We start from the raw sequence: 18725 nt of genomic DNA, 5'->3' as shown, positions 1-18725 counted from the left end.
TTACAGCTCCAATATTTACCTTTAATTTCCTGAAAAGGAAGGATTACCTTGAAAGGACCTAGTTTGGTATTAATTACCATATGGGGAAAATGGAGACAGTGTCCATGGGGATACTTCAAATCAATTACTTCCAATTAATTACCAGCAAATCTAGGGAGTCTTTTGGTTAGCTCACAGTAGCCCAATTGCCAGCAAAGGTTGGCATTGTACATTTATGCAAACCATGGATACATTACAGTTGCACGTTATTATATAAAAGATATGTTAAACCTTCACATTGCAGCAGCACTGTGGTTAATGTGTGGTCAGGTTTAGGCACAAAAAACACGTGGTTGTGGTTAGAAAAAGATCATGTTTTGGGGACACAATCTCGGGAGGAAAAACAGCAATGTATCGGTAAAAAACAATAGCTTTTTGTGCCACTATCCCAGCAGGAAACCGGTGATGTCTTGGAAAAAGCAACCTCTTTTACTGTGATTATCTCAGCAGGAAAAGCAGCATTATCTCGGTAAAAAGCAATAGCTTTTGGTGGCACCAACTCCACTTGCAAAACAAGATGGGTCACTAAAAAACATCCATATTTGGGGACCAAAAGGCTGCGGTTGCCTGAAAAAACACTCATGTTTAGAGGCTAAAAAGCCACTGGAAAAACAGAAAAAAATCAGCCAAAAGCTGCTAAAAAGCACCCACATTTAGGGGCCAAATAGCTCAGAAAAAAAAACTATGTCAGGTACGTAATAAGTCTTAGGGCTGCTGTGAGACTGCATATATTTAGGGCAACCAAAAAGTCTATCTTGGGTGTGTCGGCACAATGGACAAGTAAAGAAAGGATGGCAGAGGAGATACCCACACACAGGGATGGGCCACTAAAAAAACTGACATTCGGGAGCTTGAAGCTGCAGTTCAAACACAGGTTGCTAAAAAACAATAATATTTTGGGGGTCAAGACGCAACAAAAAAAAAATTACAGGTCCCTAAGAAACACTCATGTTTGATGCCTAGAAAGCTGTTGGAAACACAGCGATGGGGCACTAAAAAGAATCTAATTCTGGTGCTAAATGTCACAGGTCACTAAAAAACACCCTCATTTGGAAGCCAATAAGTCATAAAAAGTACTTTTCCTGCCAGCGGGAAAAGCAGCAATGTCTCAGGAGAATACCATAGCTTTTTGTGGCATTATTTCCGCTCAAAAAACAGAACAGGTCCCTATTTGGGGACTAAAAAGATGCTAGAAACAGAGCAATGACCTGCTAAAAAACAACCGGTTTTATGGATTATTCTACGTCAATTCAGAAATGTTGATATGATACATATAAAAGGTGCAAATAAACCATATTTGTGGTTTGCCGACATGTAAAATGCCAACATTTTCTTCTGGTGTATGGGCTGTGCACAAGAACAAGAACAAAAATGTGATAATTCCCTACAGGAAAGCATAAGAATAAAGTTTCCAATAACTACTGAATAATAATTAATGAATGTATACTTCTCAGAACATCAACAACTGCCTTTAAACAGGACTAAATGATATTGTTATTTGCTGAAAACCTCTACACCTCCAAAACTACAGTGTAACTCATGACGTACGAGCTTTTGTGACTTGACAGTCCATTTTTCTGCAACATTTATTTACATCACATATCAGCAGAATACAGTGTTACTCTTCACAGAAGACCAGTCAAAAAACTGCCATGAACATTAATCAGATGATCCATCACTGTCTGAAATCTATGTATCTTGTCTCCAGAACAGTCAAGCGATGCTCTGAAATACATCTTATAATATAATATACAACATTCTTTCTTGGCTTTTGCTTTAGACCATTAACACTGTCATCATGTGTGGCATTAAAATACAGTTGGAGAATGTCTGCATTGTTCTTGACAACAGCACATTCACTACATATAAATATAATATACTGTACACTGCAGAAAAAAGGCAATAAAATGACAGCAGTAAAATAAAAACAAATAAATAATTTGGAGGGAAATATATATCAGTTTTGACAAAATGCCCATCTGGACATGGAAATAAGATCCATACAGTATGTAAGCCAAATTAATTCTCATTGGTATTCACACAGTATTTGGTCTACAGCATTGGCTACATGCAATATGAGCTATGATTTGATTTTTTGAGGGATATTAACTTAAAGGGAAATTAGTGTGATATCACCCTGAAGCATTTCTCTAGTGAGAATGTATTTGTGCTTTTAGCTTGATCTTATACTGCACTATGTCTATATAATGTATAACCCATTGTACCAGGTGCCTCCTTTTGTGACATTTTTGCTTTAAATCTTATGAGCGAGGATGGATAAGCAATAACATAAATAGTCTCTCCAAAAACCATTTCAGCATCCTTCATTTTTTAAGTCGTAAAATGTCAATCAATATTATTTGGCAGTGGAAAATATGCATATATATGATAATTAATATGATGCAAGATACCGTCAGAACCCTTCAAATTCATATTTGCCTGAATCAAAGTGCCTTCTTCATCGTCACATATGAAGACTGATGTCAGTTCTGTTATAATCAATTCAAAATGTGAAAATCTGTGTATTCTGAGCGACAACAGCAACAGCATCAACAATGAAAGAAACAAACAGTGCTGTTTGAAACCAAAAATCAACAAAAGCTCACAAAATAAAAGCTCAAAGATATAATTTTCTGACAATAACTTCTACCAGCACCTCTTACAGCATGTAATAACCAGAAAATAACTTTCCTCACAAAACACTCCACACTTCACAAAAAGCAAAGAAACTGAGAGATGCCTCGATTGCAGACTGGATGGTCCTCCACCGGCAACAAGAAGCGATAAATGATTCAGAAAGCTCGATATACTTCCACTTCTCCACTTTTCCAGTGTCATTCTCAGTGGTTACGGTTTTATATTGATCAGATTAACAGTTTGACTCGACACTGAGAGGATACAAAGCCAGTGTGGTGTCCAAATCTGCTCCTTCAGTGTATCACCACAGTGATTGCAGGTACAGGCTCCAAGGTGAACCTGTGACAAAAAGTATGCATAAAAATGTGCATGAATTATCATTGCATGCTGTAGATTTCCCTTAAAGTAATAGTTTGACAGCAGCCAGTTAGCTTAGCTTATTAGCATAAAGCTAGAAGGTACCAGTCTGGCTCTGTCTGAGGATAAAAATCCACCTCCTGGCTCATTAATGAACATATTTTACCTAATTTAGTTATCTATATAAAAAGTTCACCACTTATAGGGGTTACAAATATATTTTTGGCGAGGACCATTCACTTCCTGGAGGTCTCACTAAGGGAACTGCCCATTAGTTCGACAGCCCATTGGTTCGACATCCCATTGTTCCGACCATATTAAACTCATTGTTCCGAAGTCCGTTCCGAAATCATCATGATGCCCTGTGGTTAAGGTCTGGTTAGGTTTAGGCACAAAAACCACTTGGTTAGGGTCAGGAAAAGATCATGGTGTGGGTTAAAATGAAAAAGAAAGTGGCAAACACATAAGCCGTGAGCCTGCTCCGCCTCAAGCCGGTCGCGGCGCACCATACGCCTGCCGTGAGCCGTTCAGCACTGCAGACAGTCGGACTAATGGGATGTCGAACCAATGGGCTGTCGAACCAATGACATGGACCCCTCACTAGTTGCCTGTACCCAGCCAAGAAATAGCCTGACACTAAACTGCCTGTAAACATGCAATATTGTTGCATTTAGTATTATTTTTTAATTTGTATAATGATATAACATGTTAAGTTGGGATTCTGTTGCCTTCAGATGAAGTTAGGCTAGCTGTTCCCAGTCTTTGTGCTAAGCTAAGCAGTTACAGACCATAGCTCATCTAATTCTCCACCAGAAAGCAATTTAAGAGACAGCTCACCCCCAAATCAAAAAAAAATTTTCCCTCTTACCTGTAGTGCTATTAATCAGTTTAGATTGTTTTGGTGTGAGCTGCCGAGTGCTGGATCTATTGGTCGTAGAGATGCCTGCCCTCTATCCAATATTATGGAACTAGATGGCACTCAGCTTGCAATGTGAATTCATCCCCTCTTGAAATATTTTGCAGCTTGAGCAGCCCCTGGCATTTCTAAAGAGACACCAGGGCAGCCTTTTGCATTGCATCTTGATGCAGAGGGGGCCGGCAGTTATGTTTATGCAACAAAACTACTTGTTTATGATTAAGAAAAGATAAAGAATCACCTGGCTTGGACTTCCACAAACGCTGTAAATTTAATCAGTTTTGTCTTGTGTCTATGTTGTCTCGTGATTTCCTGTTTTATTTTGGAAGCTAACTCTCCTCTCGTTTCAGGCAACTTGCTCCTTCCCCTGTGTGTTTTCCCACTGGTCTGACTGTCTGCCTCGACAGACTGAGCGCCTCAACCAGGAACTGGAGACGCGTCTCCGTTGCCTGGTATCACAGAACCCATCATCCTGGAGCAATCACCTGACTTGGGTGGAATATGCCCACAACTCCCTTCCCACAGCGGCCACTGGGCTGACTCCCTTCCAGTGCGTCTTTGGCTACCAGCCTCCCTTGTTTCCAGAGACAGAGAAAGAGGTCATCGTCCCATCCGCCCATGCCATGGTCCAGTGTTGCCACCACATCTGGGCAGCTGCTCGCAAGGTCCTCCTTGGGGGTACTGTCATGTCCAAGAAACGTTGTTAAGTTATTATTTTTTTTTTTTTTTAAAGATATTTTATGGGGCATTTTTTGCCTTTGATGGACAGGACAGTTAAGTGTGAAGGGGGGAGAGAGAGAGGGGATGACATGCAGCAAGGGGCCACAGGCTGGGCTCGAACCCAGGCCGCTGCGGCAACAGCCTTGTACATGGGGTGCCTGCTCTACCACTAAGCCACCGACGCCCCACGTTGTCAAGTTAATTTAATCAGTTTTTGTCTTGTGTCTGTTGTCTCGTGATGCTAACTCTCCTCTCGTTTCAGGCAACTTGCTCCTTCCCCTGTGTGTTTTCCCGCTGGTCTGATTGTCTCGCCCCTGACTGTTTCCACCTGTGCCCTTACCTTGTGTGTATATATTGTCTGCGTCTCCCTTTGTCCTGTGCCAGTCCGTCTTGTCCTTTGTGTCAGAGAACCAGCGTCGTGTCCATGCCATTTGCCATTGCCATTGTCAGGTCTTGTTGTTTTGATACTTTGTTCAAGTTTGATTTCTGTTTGCTTTTTCCTAGTAGTAGTACAGCCTCAGTAGAGTGATTTTCTGTTTGTTTTCTCTTAGTCTAGCTTTAGTCAGTGAGTTTTAGTTTCTTAAGATATAGCGTTTATTTTCTAGATCATTTTTGTTCTTAGATTAAGTGTAGGTTTTTCCTCTGTCAAGAGTGATTTTCATTTTGTGTTTTTATTTAATAAAACTTTGATTTTGAACTTTGAGTCCCGAGTTGTGCATTTGGGTTCAGGTCCTTTTGTTCAGTCGTGACACTTTTTAAATCTCCCAAGGGTGGGTCGCATGCACATCACATTCCCACCCCACAGTCCCTTTCACACAGAGGTTCATTCAGTGCTGTTACTACCTCCTCTGCCAGCTTAAAGGCAACTACCCATTCCGCAAATGTACCTTTTATAAGGAATGAGGAGGTGGAATAATGGTGTGACATTCGTGCCTTGAACAGGCTTTGTAAAGAAAGCTAATGTTTACATCTCATACCTCATACTGTCACGAGCACAAGCCTTTGTAGTTGGGTAGACAGAAAATATTTCCTACATGAAACTGATCACAACAAGGTCTGTGGATTATCTTTGGTAACCGGGTCATGATTTCTAGAAATAGACTTTGCTGTAGAGTTTTTCAAATGTATTTTTTTTTTTTTTGGCACTTTGAGCACCACAAGCCACGACCGAGTGCCATCTAGTTCCATTACATTGAAGAGAAGGCAGAAATCTCTATGGCCGATATCGGCCACTTGGAACTGTCCCTTTAAGTGTGTTTCCCAATGTGTCAAACTTTTCTTTAACTGTGGTCTGAACTGATGTTTATTCACAGCTATTTATTTCTGTATAGGTCACAACGGAACAGCAAAAAAGTGCAAACAAGTTAATCCTGTTTAGCTGAAGTTGCAAGGACAACCTGATTAGATCTGACTCTCTCCCTTCTGCTGCCAAACTCTCTAACCTTGCAGGACCACATGCCAAGATTCTGCCTTGTGTTTTCAAGTCTTAATTTAATTCTAACTGGGAAGTGTGAACCTAAATGAAAAAGAACACAGTAGCAACAAGGTGAGGTGTCTTTTCTTTTCTGTGGGTTTGGAGTTAGGAAAACAAACTGTACAGTGGAGACGAGATGGGATCCTCAGTCTACGTCACAGGGAGGAGCGTCAGCAGCAGCAGAAAGGAGTTTAGGAAGAGGAGAAGCAGCTGGTTGCCGGACGTCGCCGCCGCAGAAGGGACGGGACGCTTCCTCCTGGGCCCGTTGCAGAGCGGGGTGTTGCAGCAGGAGATGCAGACTGAGTTCAGCCTGCCAGTGCAGAACTGTTGGTAGCCGGAGGAGGCGATGAGGCAAGCCCCGGAGGAGGCACAGGACTTCCGATAATGTATTCCTGCAAAAACACAATCAAACAGAGACATTTTGAGTGTCCAGACTGAGAAAGTACAGTTATGGGCAAGTCATTCATGTTGCAAAATATAACAACAGACAGAAAGGAACAGTGATTCATTTCCCCCTGCTGTAATTAGATTGCTTAGATTGAAGATATAATGTATAAGAGTCTTGCAATGCTGCAGCATTTTATTGCACTACAGGGCTATGGAGCTATTGACTTCCTGTCTGCTCTTATTAACTGATGTTTGTCAGCGTGGTATATGTTACAACAATTTGTATGCTTGTATGAAGAAGAAAAACTCATATTCTGTAGTGCTGTAACTTTTTTATTGCACTCCAGAGCCACCGGCTCCCTTATCAAGTGACGTTTCTCCATCTGGTATATATTGGTGTTATTTGTTATGTGATTCTATGGCATGTTATAGTCCACATTTTATCATTTATGTGGCGTTCTTATTGTGTTGTTTATCTTGTATTTTCTGCAAATTAAATTTCACTGTACAGGACAAGAAACATATTTGATTAAATCAAATTCAGATACATTTAATCTCTAGGCAGAGTGTTCCATTATCTGGGAGTGCTTTTTTATTGATGAAGGAGGAGAAAGATGTACAACTGAGCATGCATCCTCTATGCCACTCTTTGTGTTTGGTGTACAAATGTTTCTACAAAAAGCTTAAGCACTCAGCTGCTGTATTTGACAAGGCAAAGCATTAAATTAACATCTGAAGTGTTGCAAGTTCAATGACTAAGGGCATCATACAAAGCTACTGTTGCAGCAATTGAACCTGCAAACTTCAATTACAACAACTATGAAGTCTGGTATCTTCCACAACACATAAAGTAGTCACCCTGCCTACTTGACTTTAAGCCGTATTCTTTCTTCAGAATGCTTTAATTGCTTAAATGTACATTTACTTGGCCTTGCTGGAAGTTTTAGATGCTTTAAAAAACATCTAATCTGTGGCCATTTATAATGAAACAACCTCTGCCTGCAATAACCAGGCTTCTATTTTCTACGCTGAAACAAGTGATTTTGCTAATTAAGCTAACATTAGTTCCATGAATATGTTAAAAAAAGCTTCATATGTTCTTATTTCCACAAAATGTGTTGCTTTACAAGACAATGAGACCTAAACAATGTGTTTGGCAAATAAAATGCTAACTGGGGTTGCTGGTGTACGCCAGGCCCCCAGGAAGGAAAGTAACCACGTCTGTTTATTGTTGAAGGAAAAAAATGTCAATTTGTGGTGTGGCACTGACGTAGTGGGTTTATTTCTAAAGAGACTGTATTTAAACTGTATATTTCCCTTCAAAACTAAAGTGTATTTTGAAAACAGACAATGCATGTAACAGGCTGAAGTTGACATGGCGTCCCAGAACGTCCACAACCAACGCACCCAGGGTATCTAGTACATCGTATCTCAACGTGGAAAATCCATGACCAGACGTCGATATGTGACGAGGTCGCAGTAAGAAAGTGTTGGCCCAACAGCAGAGTCTGTGACACTACTGGGCGAAAAAAGACTTTTTCCCATACATTTCCACTGGAAAACAAAGTGTCCCATTGGACCAAAAGCCAATATCTCCAACGGCTGGTTGCGGGCATGTTTACCAATCCTTTGCAGCGTTTTCTCAGCAGCATTTGCTCTGAAGTCCTGTTTCTCTAACACATTCTCACTCCGACCTTATCACATATCGACGCTTGGTCATGGACTTTGCACGTCCAGATATGACGTGCAGGTTACCCTGGGTGCATTGATTGTTGACATTCTGGGACGCCGTGTCAAGTTCTGCCTGTTACGTGCATTGTATATTTTCACAATACACTTCAGTTTTCACAGGAAATTACAGTTTGCATACAGCTTCTTTGAAAATAAACAGACTATGCCAGTACAACCATACACTGCGAATTGACTTGTTTTATTTTTCCTTCAACAACAAACACATGTGGTTACATTTTGCCAACACACACAGGTGGTTGAGTTAGGGGAACAAAAGAATAGGGTTTGGCTTTGCAATCTTACAGGAGGTGAACACGGGCCTCCCGGGTGAAAGTCTGTGGTTTTTGGACCCATCCACCATCCTTCCTGCCAACCCTACTTGGACTTCCGCTTGGTGTCCCACCACATTTCCTCTTGATGCCGCTATCATACCGACGTGAAAGGATGGCTTTTTTTGTCAGTGTCTGATGCTGAAAGTCACTGACCAAGTGCCATATTTCAACGAATTCAGAGTGAGACTGGGTTGGTTTCTCCAAAAATACACACTACCTGCAGTTGGACAAACCAATTGCCAGAAGAAGAAAAAAGTAAGCACTGTACGTTTCTCTAAGCTATGTTATATTTGTTAGCAACACTGGTGAATGTGTGGTTCGGTTAGGCTCAAAAAACATTTGCTTATAGTTATGAAAAGATAATGTTTTGGACCAATACACCCACGTTTGGTGGCACAAAAGTCACTGGAAGAGCAGGGACAGGTCAGTGAAAAACACTCGGGTTCTGAGGCTTGTACGTCTGAGAAGCACCACTGAGAAATGCCAGGGTTAGTAAAAGGTCAGTAAAAACACTTTGGAGAAACTGGACTTTGGAGCAATAGGTTTGTTTTTGCTTTCAGTCCAATGTCAAACTAATGGGGGTTTTGGGCTGTTGGATGGACATAGCACTAACTTGATTACAACTGTAGTTAGTAAGCTTATTAGCCAAACATGCTAATAACTAAAGCTTATGTCAGATAGTCGTGGCTACGTAGATGGTAACACTAGAACTGCAAAAGTCCTGCGAGCTGCTTCAAAATATTCTTGTCTTGCTGTTTTATGGTGTGACAGCACCGTGGTGAAGGTCTGTATATATTTAGGCACCAGTGTTGGGTAAGGGTTACTTTAAAAGTAATCAAAGTACATTACTGTGTTACTTTTTTAAAAAGTAACCAGTTACTTCACTGCATTACTCCCTGAGTAAAGTAACTCAATTACTTCAAAGTACTTCTGACGTTACTCCCTGAGAAAAGTAACTCAAGCACTTTTAAAGTACTTTTGAGTATTCTACATTTCCTATTGGGCAATGGACCACAGGGCACTAAGCCTACATTTTTTTGTCTCCAAAGTTAAAGTTATGGACCACTTGCCCTTCACTGAGATCCAATTCTCCCATCTCAGCCGTCACTTTGACCAGTAGAAACACGGAACGATCTGCTGCCGTAGACAACTGTATGACAACAACACCCCAGCGTTTTTAATATTTCCTCTGGGGATGTTACCACACAGAGTAAAAGGGGGAAATGATGGTGTGAAACAGCAGAGGCACTTTGTCAACCCGCTGAGTTAACCTTACTGTCATTAGCATCAAGCTAGCAAACAATGGTACATCCTCACGGTCGGACATAAAGCAATAACATTAACAAATAGCGGCAGGGCTTTTACTCACCACAACTGCAGAGGCTCCCAGCTTCATTTGAAACAAACTACATTATAGACGCTCCGTTATTTATTAATCCCTCTGTGTGTTTATATATTTACTTTTTATCTGCTGTGTTGTCTTTGTAAAGTTAACATATCGCACCGTCATTTGAAAACTCAACACTTGTTTCAAATTAAAAGCCCCTTATAACCTCGGCTAGAGAATCCCTCCATTTTCTAAATAGGCTTTTATTCTGAAACATTTGTCAGAACTTCCTGTGGAAGATACAGTAGCTTGATAGTTTACTTATGGCGCTTCAAATGTAGCTCCTGCCATCTGACGCTTTTAGGTGACTACAATAACATGTCGGCTGGCACATGAACACACACAGTGACTCAAATAATAGTGAAAGGAATAAAAATAGGACAAGAATAACCCGATGACATCACACACGCCGTGAAGGGGGACCGGGGATAATTGGTGAGTACCAGCGTGTAGCATGTACCAGGCATAATGCAAGTCCTGAGTCTGAAATATGTCTGTCAGCGAGTCCTACTCCACCTATTTAGACTCCACCGTAGACAACGGCAGCATTTCTCCGACCTCGTAGCAAGCCACAAGCACCGTGGCTTCTTTCAGACTGATAGGTTTAACGTTATCTCCGTTATTAGAACCAAACGACAGCCGTTGCTGTTTCAGAGCTGAAGGACCAGCGTTCTAAAAGTAATGGAAGTAACTGATGTCTTGTTTGAAAATGTACTTAAGTATTTGATTACTCAAACAGCAAACTAACGCGTTAGGTTACTCGTTACTGCAAAAACTAATCAAAGTACTCTAACAAACCCAACTCTGTTAGGCACAAAAACTACTTGGTTACGGTTTGGGAAAGATAATGGTTTGGATTAAAATGATCACTTGAAACATGAAATCTCGTTCCGGGGTTACCATTTAGACACAACCAGAGAAAGACACAGTTCCATAAATTCACTTGCTTTTGTGTTTCTGGTTTAGAAGAGGCTAAAAAAAGGACACCCTCCAAATTCCCAAAACGATTCAGTTCACACCCTACAGTCTGAACCATTTTATTTTCTGTAACGCAGAGCAAAACTAATCTAATGTCATGTCAGAGGTAGCTGAAGGAAAGTCTCTCCTCTTTGACGAATGAGCCGAATAAAGTGGCCCAGTGAGATGGTGTTTGCCAGGGTTTGGAGTGACACAACATCACCGAGATGCCTCATATAAAAGTGAGAATGGAAATAAAAAACAATGAAGGGCCTTACATGTGGTTGTGTTGGTTTATAATGCGTCACAGAGACAAAAAAAACTGATGTGTCACACTGCTTTGTCTGCTGTGTGCATTCTGTAACACAGCGAGTTTATCCACAGATCAGTCAATGCTTCTGTCTCCATCTTTGGGACTGAGCAAAGGAACAAAATAACAGATAACAATGTCTATTACACTGAAAACCACAGGAGATTTGTTGTGACCCGCTCAGCCTCTTCTGCTGGGTCAGTAAGTCATACACATGGGGATTTAAAGTTGTTTAGAGGGAGGAAAAAGGGATAGTCGGGTATCCTTGATGAGGAGTATTTTCTGTCATTTCTAAATGCCAACAGGTGCAGACATCACAGCTGATTTAATTTGCTGTTTGTGTAGGCTGCACTTGCATGGCTTGAAATAAATGTCACGGTACAACGAAAAAAATCTTTCTTATAAGTGATATTTTTCCGACCTGCTGATTTCCAGACAACCTTGTTTATGACTGCGTCTCATCTCATACGGGCTGAGACATCAGAATTTATCTTAATTGCCTGCTCTTTTGTACATCAACAAAATTGCAAGTGCTTAGCAACTAATAATGTTTCCTACACCCTCATCTGAATGGCAAAGAAATAAAACTTCAGAGGTCACACAGCTTCTGAGTGCTGTGCGCAGCTCCGTCTCCGGTTTCCAGACGGTCACCTTTCTTCTGCAGATAAATAGGAACTTTTACTTTCTACTTGGATACATTTGGCTGACCCAGCCTGCGCTTTTACATCGTCACCCATCAATCTTAACCGACTCTGCCTGGATCACATAAAGGGAAATGAAGAGAGCCTTCCACCCCCAAGAATTCATTATGCTTCCAAATTATTTTATAATAGAAAATATCCAGCTCTGAGCACACAGATTTACAGCAACTGTCCCTTACCATCAGGTTTGACCAGCACCTCTTTCTGGCACATGTCCTGGACGTTGACGGTGCAGTTGACAATGTACTCCGGCGTGGAGCAGTCATTGTGCTTCATCTCCTCACACTGGTAGCACTGGATCTGAAGGGCATCTCCTGCAGCATGCAGCACGAACAAGAGTGCGAAGTATTCAAGCATTAGTGCTAGAGTTCTCAAGCAAAGGCACAGTAACATTTTGGTTAAAGGAATAGTTTAAACTATACTCTTATTTGCTTTCTTGTCCAGACTTAAACAAGCGTAGCTTAGCACCAGAGCCAGACCTACCCATTAGCAGTTGCCTATGGCCCCCTTGACTCTGGGGCCCCCTAGAAATGACCTTTTTTTTCTATAAGAAACAAGACACAATAATGAAATAAAAATTGAAGTTCCTAAATAAAATTCTAAAACATTTCTTGCCATTTTTGCCAATAAATAGTGACAAAACAATATGTTCAGAGACAGGTGAAATGGACCATTTAGGCAGGCAAAATACTGTAAAACTTGAATTAATAGCCTGGGCTGTAATTTGCTGAAATAATTGAAATATTTCTATATTTGGGACAGGCCTTTAATTCCTTTCACACAAAACTGTTGCTCAGCAAAGATGAGGAAACTTGAACTGTTTATTTAAACCACTATGAATATTACTTGTTAAAAAGTTAGGCTTCAGATAATATATCAATCATGAAACATTCATTTACTGTCCCCCCCAAAAAAACACGATTCTGTGGTCAGAAAACAAGTAACATTTTGCAGTTGTATTAGATGACAAGTTAAACAAAATTAATGAACAACAAAAGAATCAAAGTCAACACAATGAGGTCAGCTTAAGAGGGTTTGGGGGTACTCTGCAAATACTGTGTTTACTTAATCCTATTTAAAGATAAATGTTGCTGCCAATAGGTCCCACTTTAGCATTTATATGTTTTTTTTGCATAATGTGTGCATAAACTAATACTACCAACAACACCAGACACACTTCATTTTGTTATCCATAGCCAAGTCGGTTGTTCCATTGTCCGCCATTCCTGCCTTTGGGGATAGTAACTGCAAAGAAACTTCGGACTTTCACCTGGGAGCCTGCTGTTTGTTTCTCGTGTGAGACCAAAAGTCAAGTTGAGTTATTTTTTAATAGGAATGCTAGTATGTGTAGCATGCTATGAGGTATGTCATGTGACATTACATGACGCTAGTAACTGTATTTCTTTAAGCGAAGCCATGATGATTTTTCTGAACCTAACCACGTTTTGTTTTTTTTTTGTTTTTTTTAGCTTAAACTTAAAGAAATAAATAAATAAAGTATTTTATGCACACTATAATTCTACTTTGAAAGAGATGCATGTAACAAGCCGAAACTGTAAATTTCCTACACTGTAATATTTGACTGTACACTTACAGTAAATTACTGTCGTTTTTACAGTAAATTGTTGTGAAATGACAGCTGTATACTGTGATCTCACAGTCGTTATAGGCCTGCATATTATTGTGATTTAGCAGTATGCTCCTGTAAAATTACTACATTTAACTGTAATCTCACAGTTAAAGCCTATAACATTACTTTATAACAGTATGTTTCTGTAAATTACTGAATTTATGGACATTTGATTACTGTGATTTACCAAATGCTTCCACGGAATTACTGTATTTCACTGTAATCTCACATTTAAACTGTATTTACCCACATGAATTTCACAATAAAGCTCTGAAATTGGTTAAATATCACAGTCAAAGTGATAAAAATCTAACTTATTGTGAAATATTACAGTTACAGTTACAGTCCTGGCAATAATTTGCAGTGTATAAAAACGGAAGTATATTTTGAAAAGACACAATGTATGTTACAAGTGTCAACTGACATCTCTGAGCGTCCAAAACCGATGCAGGAGGCTACCTAGGTCATCATATTTTGACGTGCAGGTTTACTGACATAGCAACTGTAGTTGACGAGTTGAGACGTAAACACATTGCCCCTTCCTGTTTTGATTGTGCAGTGGTTGACTCACTTCCGTTGTGCTGTAAATTGAGCCTTAATTTTCCTAGGAGATCGTACCTAGTGGCAGACACAATTACAGTGTTAAAACGAGACTAATCGGCAGAGAAAATGTTGGCATTATACATTTCTGCAAACCTCTTATGTTACATGAGTATGTTATTATGTAGTAGATACATTGAAACTTATGTTTCTTTACATTTCAACAGCATGTGGTTAGGTTTATGCACAAAAAACAGTTGGTCATGGTTAGGAAAAGACTGTGGGTTTGAGATCATGTTCAAGTTTGGTGACACAACTCCAGCAGGGAATGCAGCAATGTCTTGATAACAAACAATTGCTTTTTCTGGCACTATCTGCGGTGGAAAAATAGCGAAAAATCCCATAAAAAACAACCAGTTTGGTTGTTTGTTGGTCTCAAGCAGTGGTCTGAAGCCTGGCAGGTGTTTTGCCGTGGTGTCACGCCAGCCAACATCCCCTCCGCTTTCCAATTACAAAGTCAGCTCACATACTGCGTCACTTATACTACATATGAAACATGTAATAGTAATGTATCTGTGGTTTGCAGAAAGGAACCATAGTAACATTTTCCTTCTGGCAACTGGGCTGCTAAACGCTGATGGTGTTAATATTTTAAAGCCATCATATTGTATAATCAACATTAATGTTGTAATGGTAAGTTAAAGCAAAAAAAATGTGTCTATTTCCTCATTGAGAAGCATGTTTAAACATATTTTATTTGCAGTGGAGAACGTGGGGGTTGAACTGAATATATATCATCATCCATTACTCCAGCTTCTATCTACATATTTGCTCACTTCTGCACTAATTTCCTGTTTTTATTTTTGTGCTTCCCTGCGAGCAGAATGTGTCATTGACACCCATCCACAATATCCTCATCCCACACCGTTAGTGAATCCAACCTGTGCTTTATTTTTTTACTTCTTTGGAGTCAAGCAGCGGAGTCTTTTTTTGGATTTTGCTTTGTGCGAGCCCCTTTGACTGTGTCACAACTCCAAACAAGACTAATGGCCCCCAGCGAGAGTGCAATGTCATCTTCTCTATCTTCCGCACAGTGCTGTGACATTACGCTTGCTCTCAGAAGGGCAGCGCCGAGGTGCTGTGACTTTACAAAGCACATAAGCAGTCCTTCGCCTATTCGAATCCTCTGTGTTTTTATCGGCTGTCTCATGAGTGTCAACAGCAAGGTTATACATTCGCACACTGAAGTGAGAAAAAGCTGTAAAGGAAGAAGAAAAAACACATCAGGAGAGCACAGAGTGGTCCTTTTAAATTCCCTTTTTAAACCCCTGGATTTTTATAGGTGATAAAGCTCCATTTACAATACAAACCAGCAGTAAGAGAGACTTGATGCACTCTGCCGGAGTAGAGATTGCCATCCCCGGAGGTAGTAAAAGTGTGAGTGTCTGAGTGTCTTCTCGTAAAGATAATATACAGCCGTTTCTTGCAGCTTTTGCAAATTTCATCTGATGCTTTTAAAGCTGCCTGGATGGGCTTTTCTTATAACTGAAAACTTCATCATCCATCTTCATCCTGGAGAAAAGGCATGCAGAAATCAAACCACTGGACCTAAACTGGGGAAAGTGTGACCTGTCTGTAGTGTTAAGATCATTTTTTGCAGCACCCCTCTGTAAAATGCACAGCATATTTCACTGGCAGCTCATTGCATCAGAGGTAATGTTGAAGTCTATCCATTTCATTTTTTCACAGAGAATAAAAAGTACTTTTGGCATGTAATTACATCCGTCACTGATAATTGGCACACTGGGTTGTTCTTTATACCTGCCAGGTTCAATTAGCATTTCTTAAAGATACCTGAGGCACTCAATCAAAAACTTTGATGCCTGCCCTTTCTTTCCTAAATATCCCACACAGGCTATCCGTCCCTCGCTGACATATTAGCGATGTAATTATTAAAACGGCAGCAAACATTAATCTCAGCTCCGACAGCGGCATCAAACGCATCAGATAAAGGTCCACATATAACATCACAGCCTCAGCTTAATTACTCTAAACCAAGCAAATGCCTGAAAGCTCCATCCATCACCTGGAAGGAAACTGTGAAACCTATTTTTTGGGGGGGAATATCTAGGGCATGGATTTAGCACCCAAACACAGCTTATCAGTTTCAGGAAAATTGCTCTAAATTTGTTTTCTCCAAAAACAGAAAACAGAGGATATAGAAGATTTGCACTTGTATTTAGAGGGTGCAAAACCAATATCCTCTAATCTAAATCTCATTATTACTTTAGGCTCAAGAAAACAACAACATAATATAACAAAAATCAGACACCAGTGGAGGAACAGCTCTGGAAACTGCACTCCAAAAAGAGCAAAATGGCACAAAAAGGCAGCATCCTCACATTATTTGCCAATACTTGCTTTGGCAAGAAGAAAAACCCTCATTCACAGCACTCAGCTCTCCACCAGAGGAACAGAAACAAGCAGCTCATGGGTGACGGATGATCACAGGTTCAAATCTGCTTCTAGCTTTTCCCTCTGTGTCAAAAAAGCGCAGAGGAGTCCAGCAAAGCGCTGCTCCCTGAGCGCGCAAAACCAGCGCCAAAAAACGCAACATGATTGTTGATCACACCCCTTATCCATCCATGTTCTGTAAGTTTTCCCAAAAGTATAAAACCAGCCAGTAAATGCAGATGTGGAAGTCCGATTTTACGCACAGATTTTACGCATGTTGATGAAATTACCCAAAGGCAATTCTGTTTTCTAAATTGAATAGCATCACAATTAAGTAATTTTGGAAGAGCATATCGCTGGATTAAATGATTTAAAATATATGATATTGGTATTTATCCTTTATTGTAAAGTATATATTAGCATGTCACAATATAAGCACTTGTTTTTGATGCATACAAGCTGAACTCATCCGTTCCACACTGTCCCCTCACACACTGACAGAAACGTCCCCGCAGTCTCTCCAACTCGTACCTACCTGCGTCGAGAAGGACTCCAAATAAAGTCGCAAAAACGAGAAGACGCATTCTCTCCCAAATGACGGTCGGAAGGGAAACATCAGACCGAAACGAACTTGTTCAGACGGAGGCATGGAGGACCAAGTGCTGCTGAGGAAGAAGCCCAGATACGCTCATCCTCTCGGCTCAGCTCGGCTGAAAAAAGGCAGAGGCAGAAAAAAAGAAGAAGCTCCGCAAAGTGTGAAGCGTCTCTTCTCCAGCGCAACTGGAGACAAACCCGGAGCGCAGAAATCATAAAGCGCACCACGTGACGGGGGTTCGCGGTTGGTATTTTCATATCTCAGGCAGTTTGTCTTCATGTGTTGATGACAGAGAGATGATAGGACTTAAATGGGCAGTGAGTTCAGATATTTGGCATTTTGTAGTTTTATGACATTTAGATGATATTTCTGCGATGCAGCTGCTGGAGAAGTTGAATGATTTTATATAAATATTAACAGGAGACCTCTATTCTAATACCATATATATGCAAAAGAACAACCTTAAAAATGATCCATAATTCCACAATGGTTTACCAGAGGTGTAGATTTCAGTGGGGACGCAGGGGACACGTCCCCCTCAATAGAGCATGTGCATTTGCAGAGGACATTTAGTTTAACAAAATTAAAAACATTTACATCATAAATTGGCGCAGAAAAGGCACCGACTGCTGCATAAAAATTCACTGGAATGCAGGAAATTAAGTGTTTGAGGTTCAAAATTTTGTGGTAGAAGGGGACCCCCAAATCGCCATTTCGTGTGTGTCCCTCACAATGTTGAAACTAAACCTACACCCTAACCCTAACCCAAAATAAATAAATAAAATATTAATATGAATATTATCAATCAGCAGCCTCAGCTCAAAAGAATCAGGAAATGTATGGATAAATGCACATGTAAGTGAGAAGCAGACTGATTGTAGACAAACTGAGACATACTGTTGAAATTGCTCCTATGGTTTTATTAGTCTGGCCCGTCTGAGATCAAATAGGGCTGTAAGTGGCCCATGAACTAAAATGAGTTTGACACCCCTGCATTAAAGTGTTTTAATCAGTTAACACGTTTTTTAAAGAAGTTGGTCAAAATCCAAAACATCTTTGACATTTTTTGAGTAGGATGAAATTAAATAAATAAATCTGAATATCTTAAATTAATTGACGTGACCACTACACTCCACCACAACTTTAAGATAAATATTAAGTTGGTTCAACTTAATTAAGCTTTTCAAGGTCAAAGCAAATCATGTTGGTTGTACTGAACTAATTGGGTTTGTCAGACTGTAAAAGACTCATAGCATTTAAGGCCTTTGCACACTGAGTCTGTTTTTTTTGTCTGAAATTTTTGCACATCTAAAAATAAATACCTCATGTTGTGTCAGTCATGTTTGGAACAGAAGCCTTTAGAGACGTTTGACCAAGAATCAGTGAAGACAATGTGGCGGTGGGACACAGACACAACAAAACAAAACAGAGGAACAGGGTGCATAGAATCATTCCATGAATCAGACAGCTCACTTTCAACAGGTCAGATAGTTATATTCAGGTGGATGATGATGAAGAGGAGGAGGATGTGGACTGCACACAGAATGTCGAGACAAGA

At 40.3% G+C, this 18725-nt stretch overlaps 1 protein-coding gene across 1 annotated transcript; it reads right to left on the bottom strand.

The window, feature by feature from the left end:
* Window positions 1-1607: 1607 nt before the first annotated feature.
* On the bottom strand, window positions 1608-17413 carry LOC117249722 (ly6/PLAUR domain-containing protein 1-like). Its single transcript, XM_078165687.1, has 4 exons — window positions 17108-17413; window positions 12128-12262; window positions 6268-6535; window positions 1608-3015 (listed from the first exon to the last, which is right to left on the bottom strand). The coding sequence occupies exons 1-3, from the start codon at window positions 17154-17156 to the stop codon at window positions 6294-6296; spliced, it is 426 nt and encodes a 141-aa protein (XP_078021813.1). The 5' UTR covers window positions 17157-17413; the 3' UTR covers window positions 1608-3015; window positions 6268-6293.
* Window positions 17414-18725: the final 1312 nt, after the last annotated feature.

Source organism: Epinephelus lanceolatus, chromosome 24, assembly GCF_041903045.1.
Source record: "Epinephelus lanceolatus isolate andai-2023 chromosome 24, ASM4190304v1, whole genome shotgun sequence".
Classification (NCBI taxonomy): Eukaryota; Metazoa; Chordata; class Actinopteri; order Perciformes; family Serranidae; genus Epinephelus; species Epinephelus lanceolatus.
This window is presented reverse-complemented; position numbering and strand designations above follow the sequence as displayed.

What these genes read in the sequence shown, in the direction of transcription:
- LOC117249722 (XM_078165687.1), bottom strand. Translation starts at nt 17,156, where the DNA reads ATGCGTCTTCTCGTTTTTGCGACTTTATTTGGAGTCCTTCTCGACGCA. An exon ending in TGGAGTCCTTCTCGACGCAG is followed by an intron (nt 12,263 to 17,107) that starts GTAGGTACGAGT and finishes TGCATGCTGCAG; the next exon opens with GAGATGCCCTTCAGATCCAG. An exon ending in GGTGCTGGTCAAACCTGATG is followed by an intron (nt 6,536 to 12,127) that starts GTAAGGGACAGT and finishes GTGTTTTTGCAG; the next exon opens with GAATACATTATCGGAAGTCC.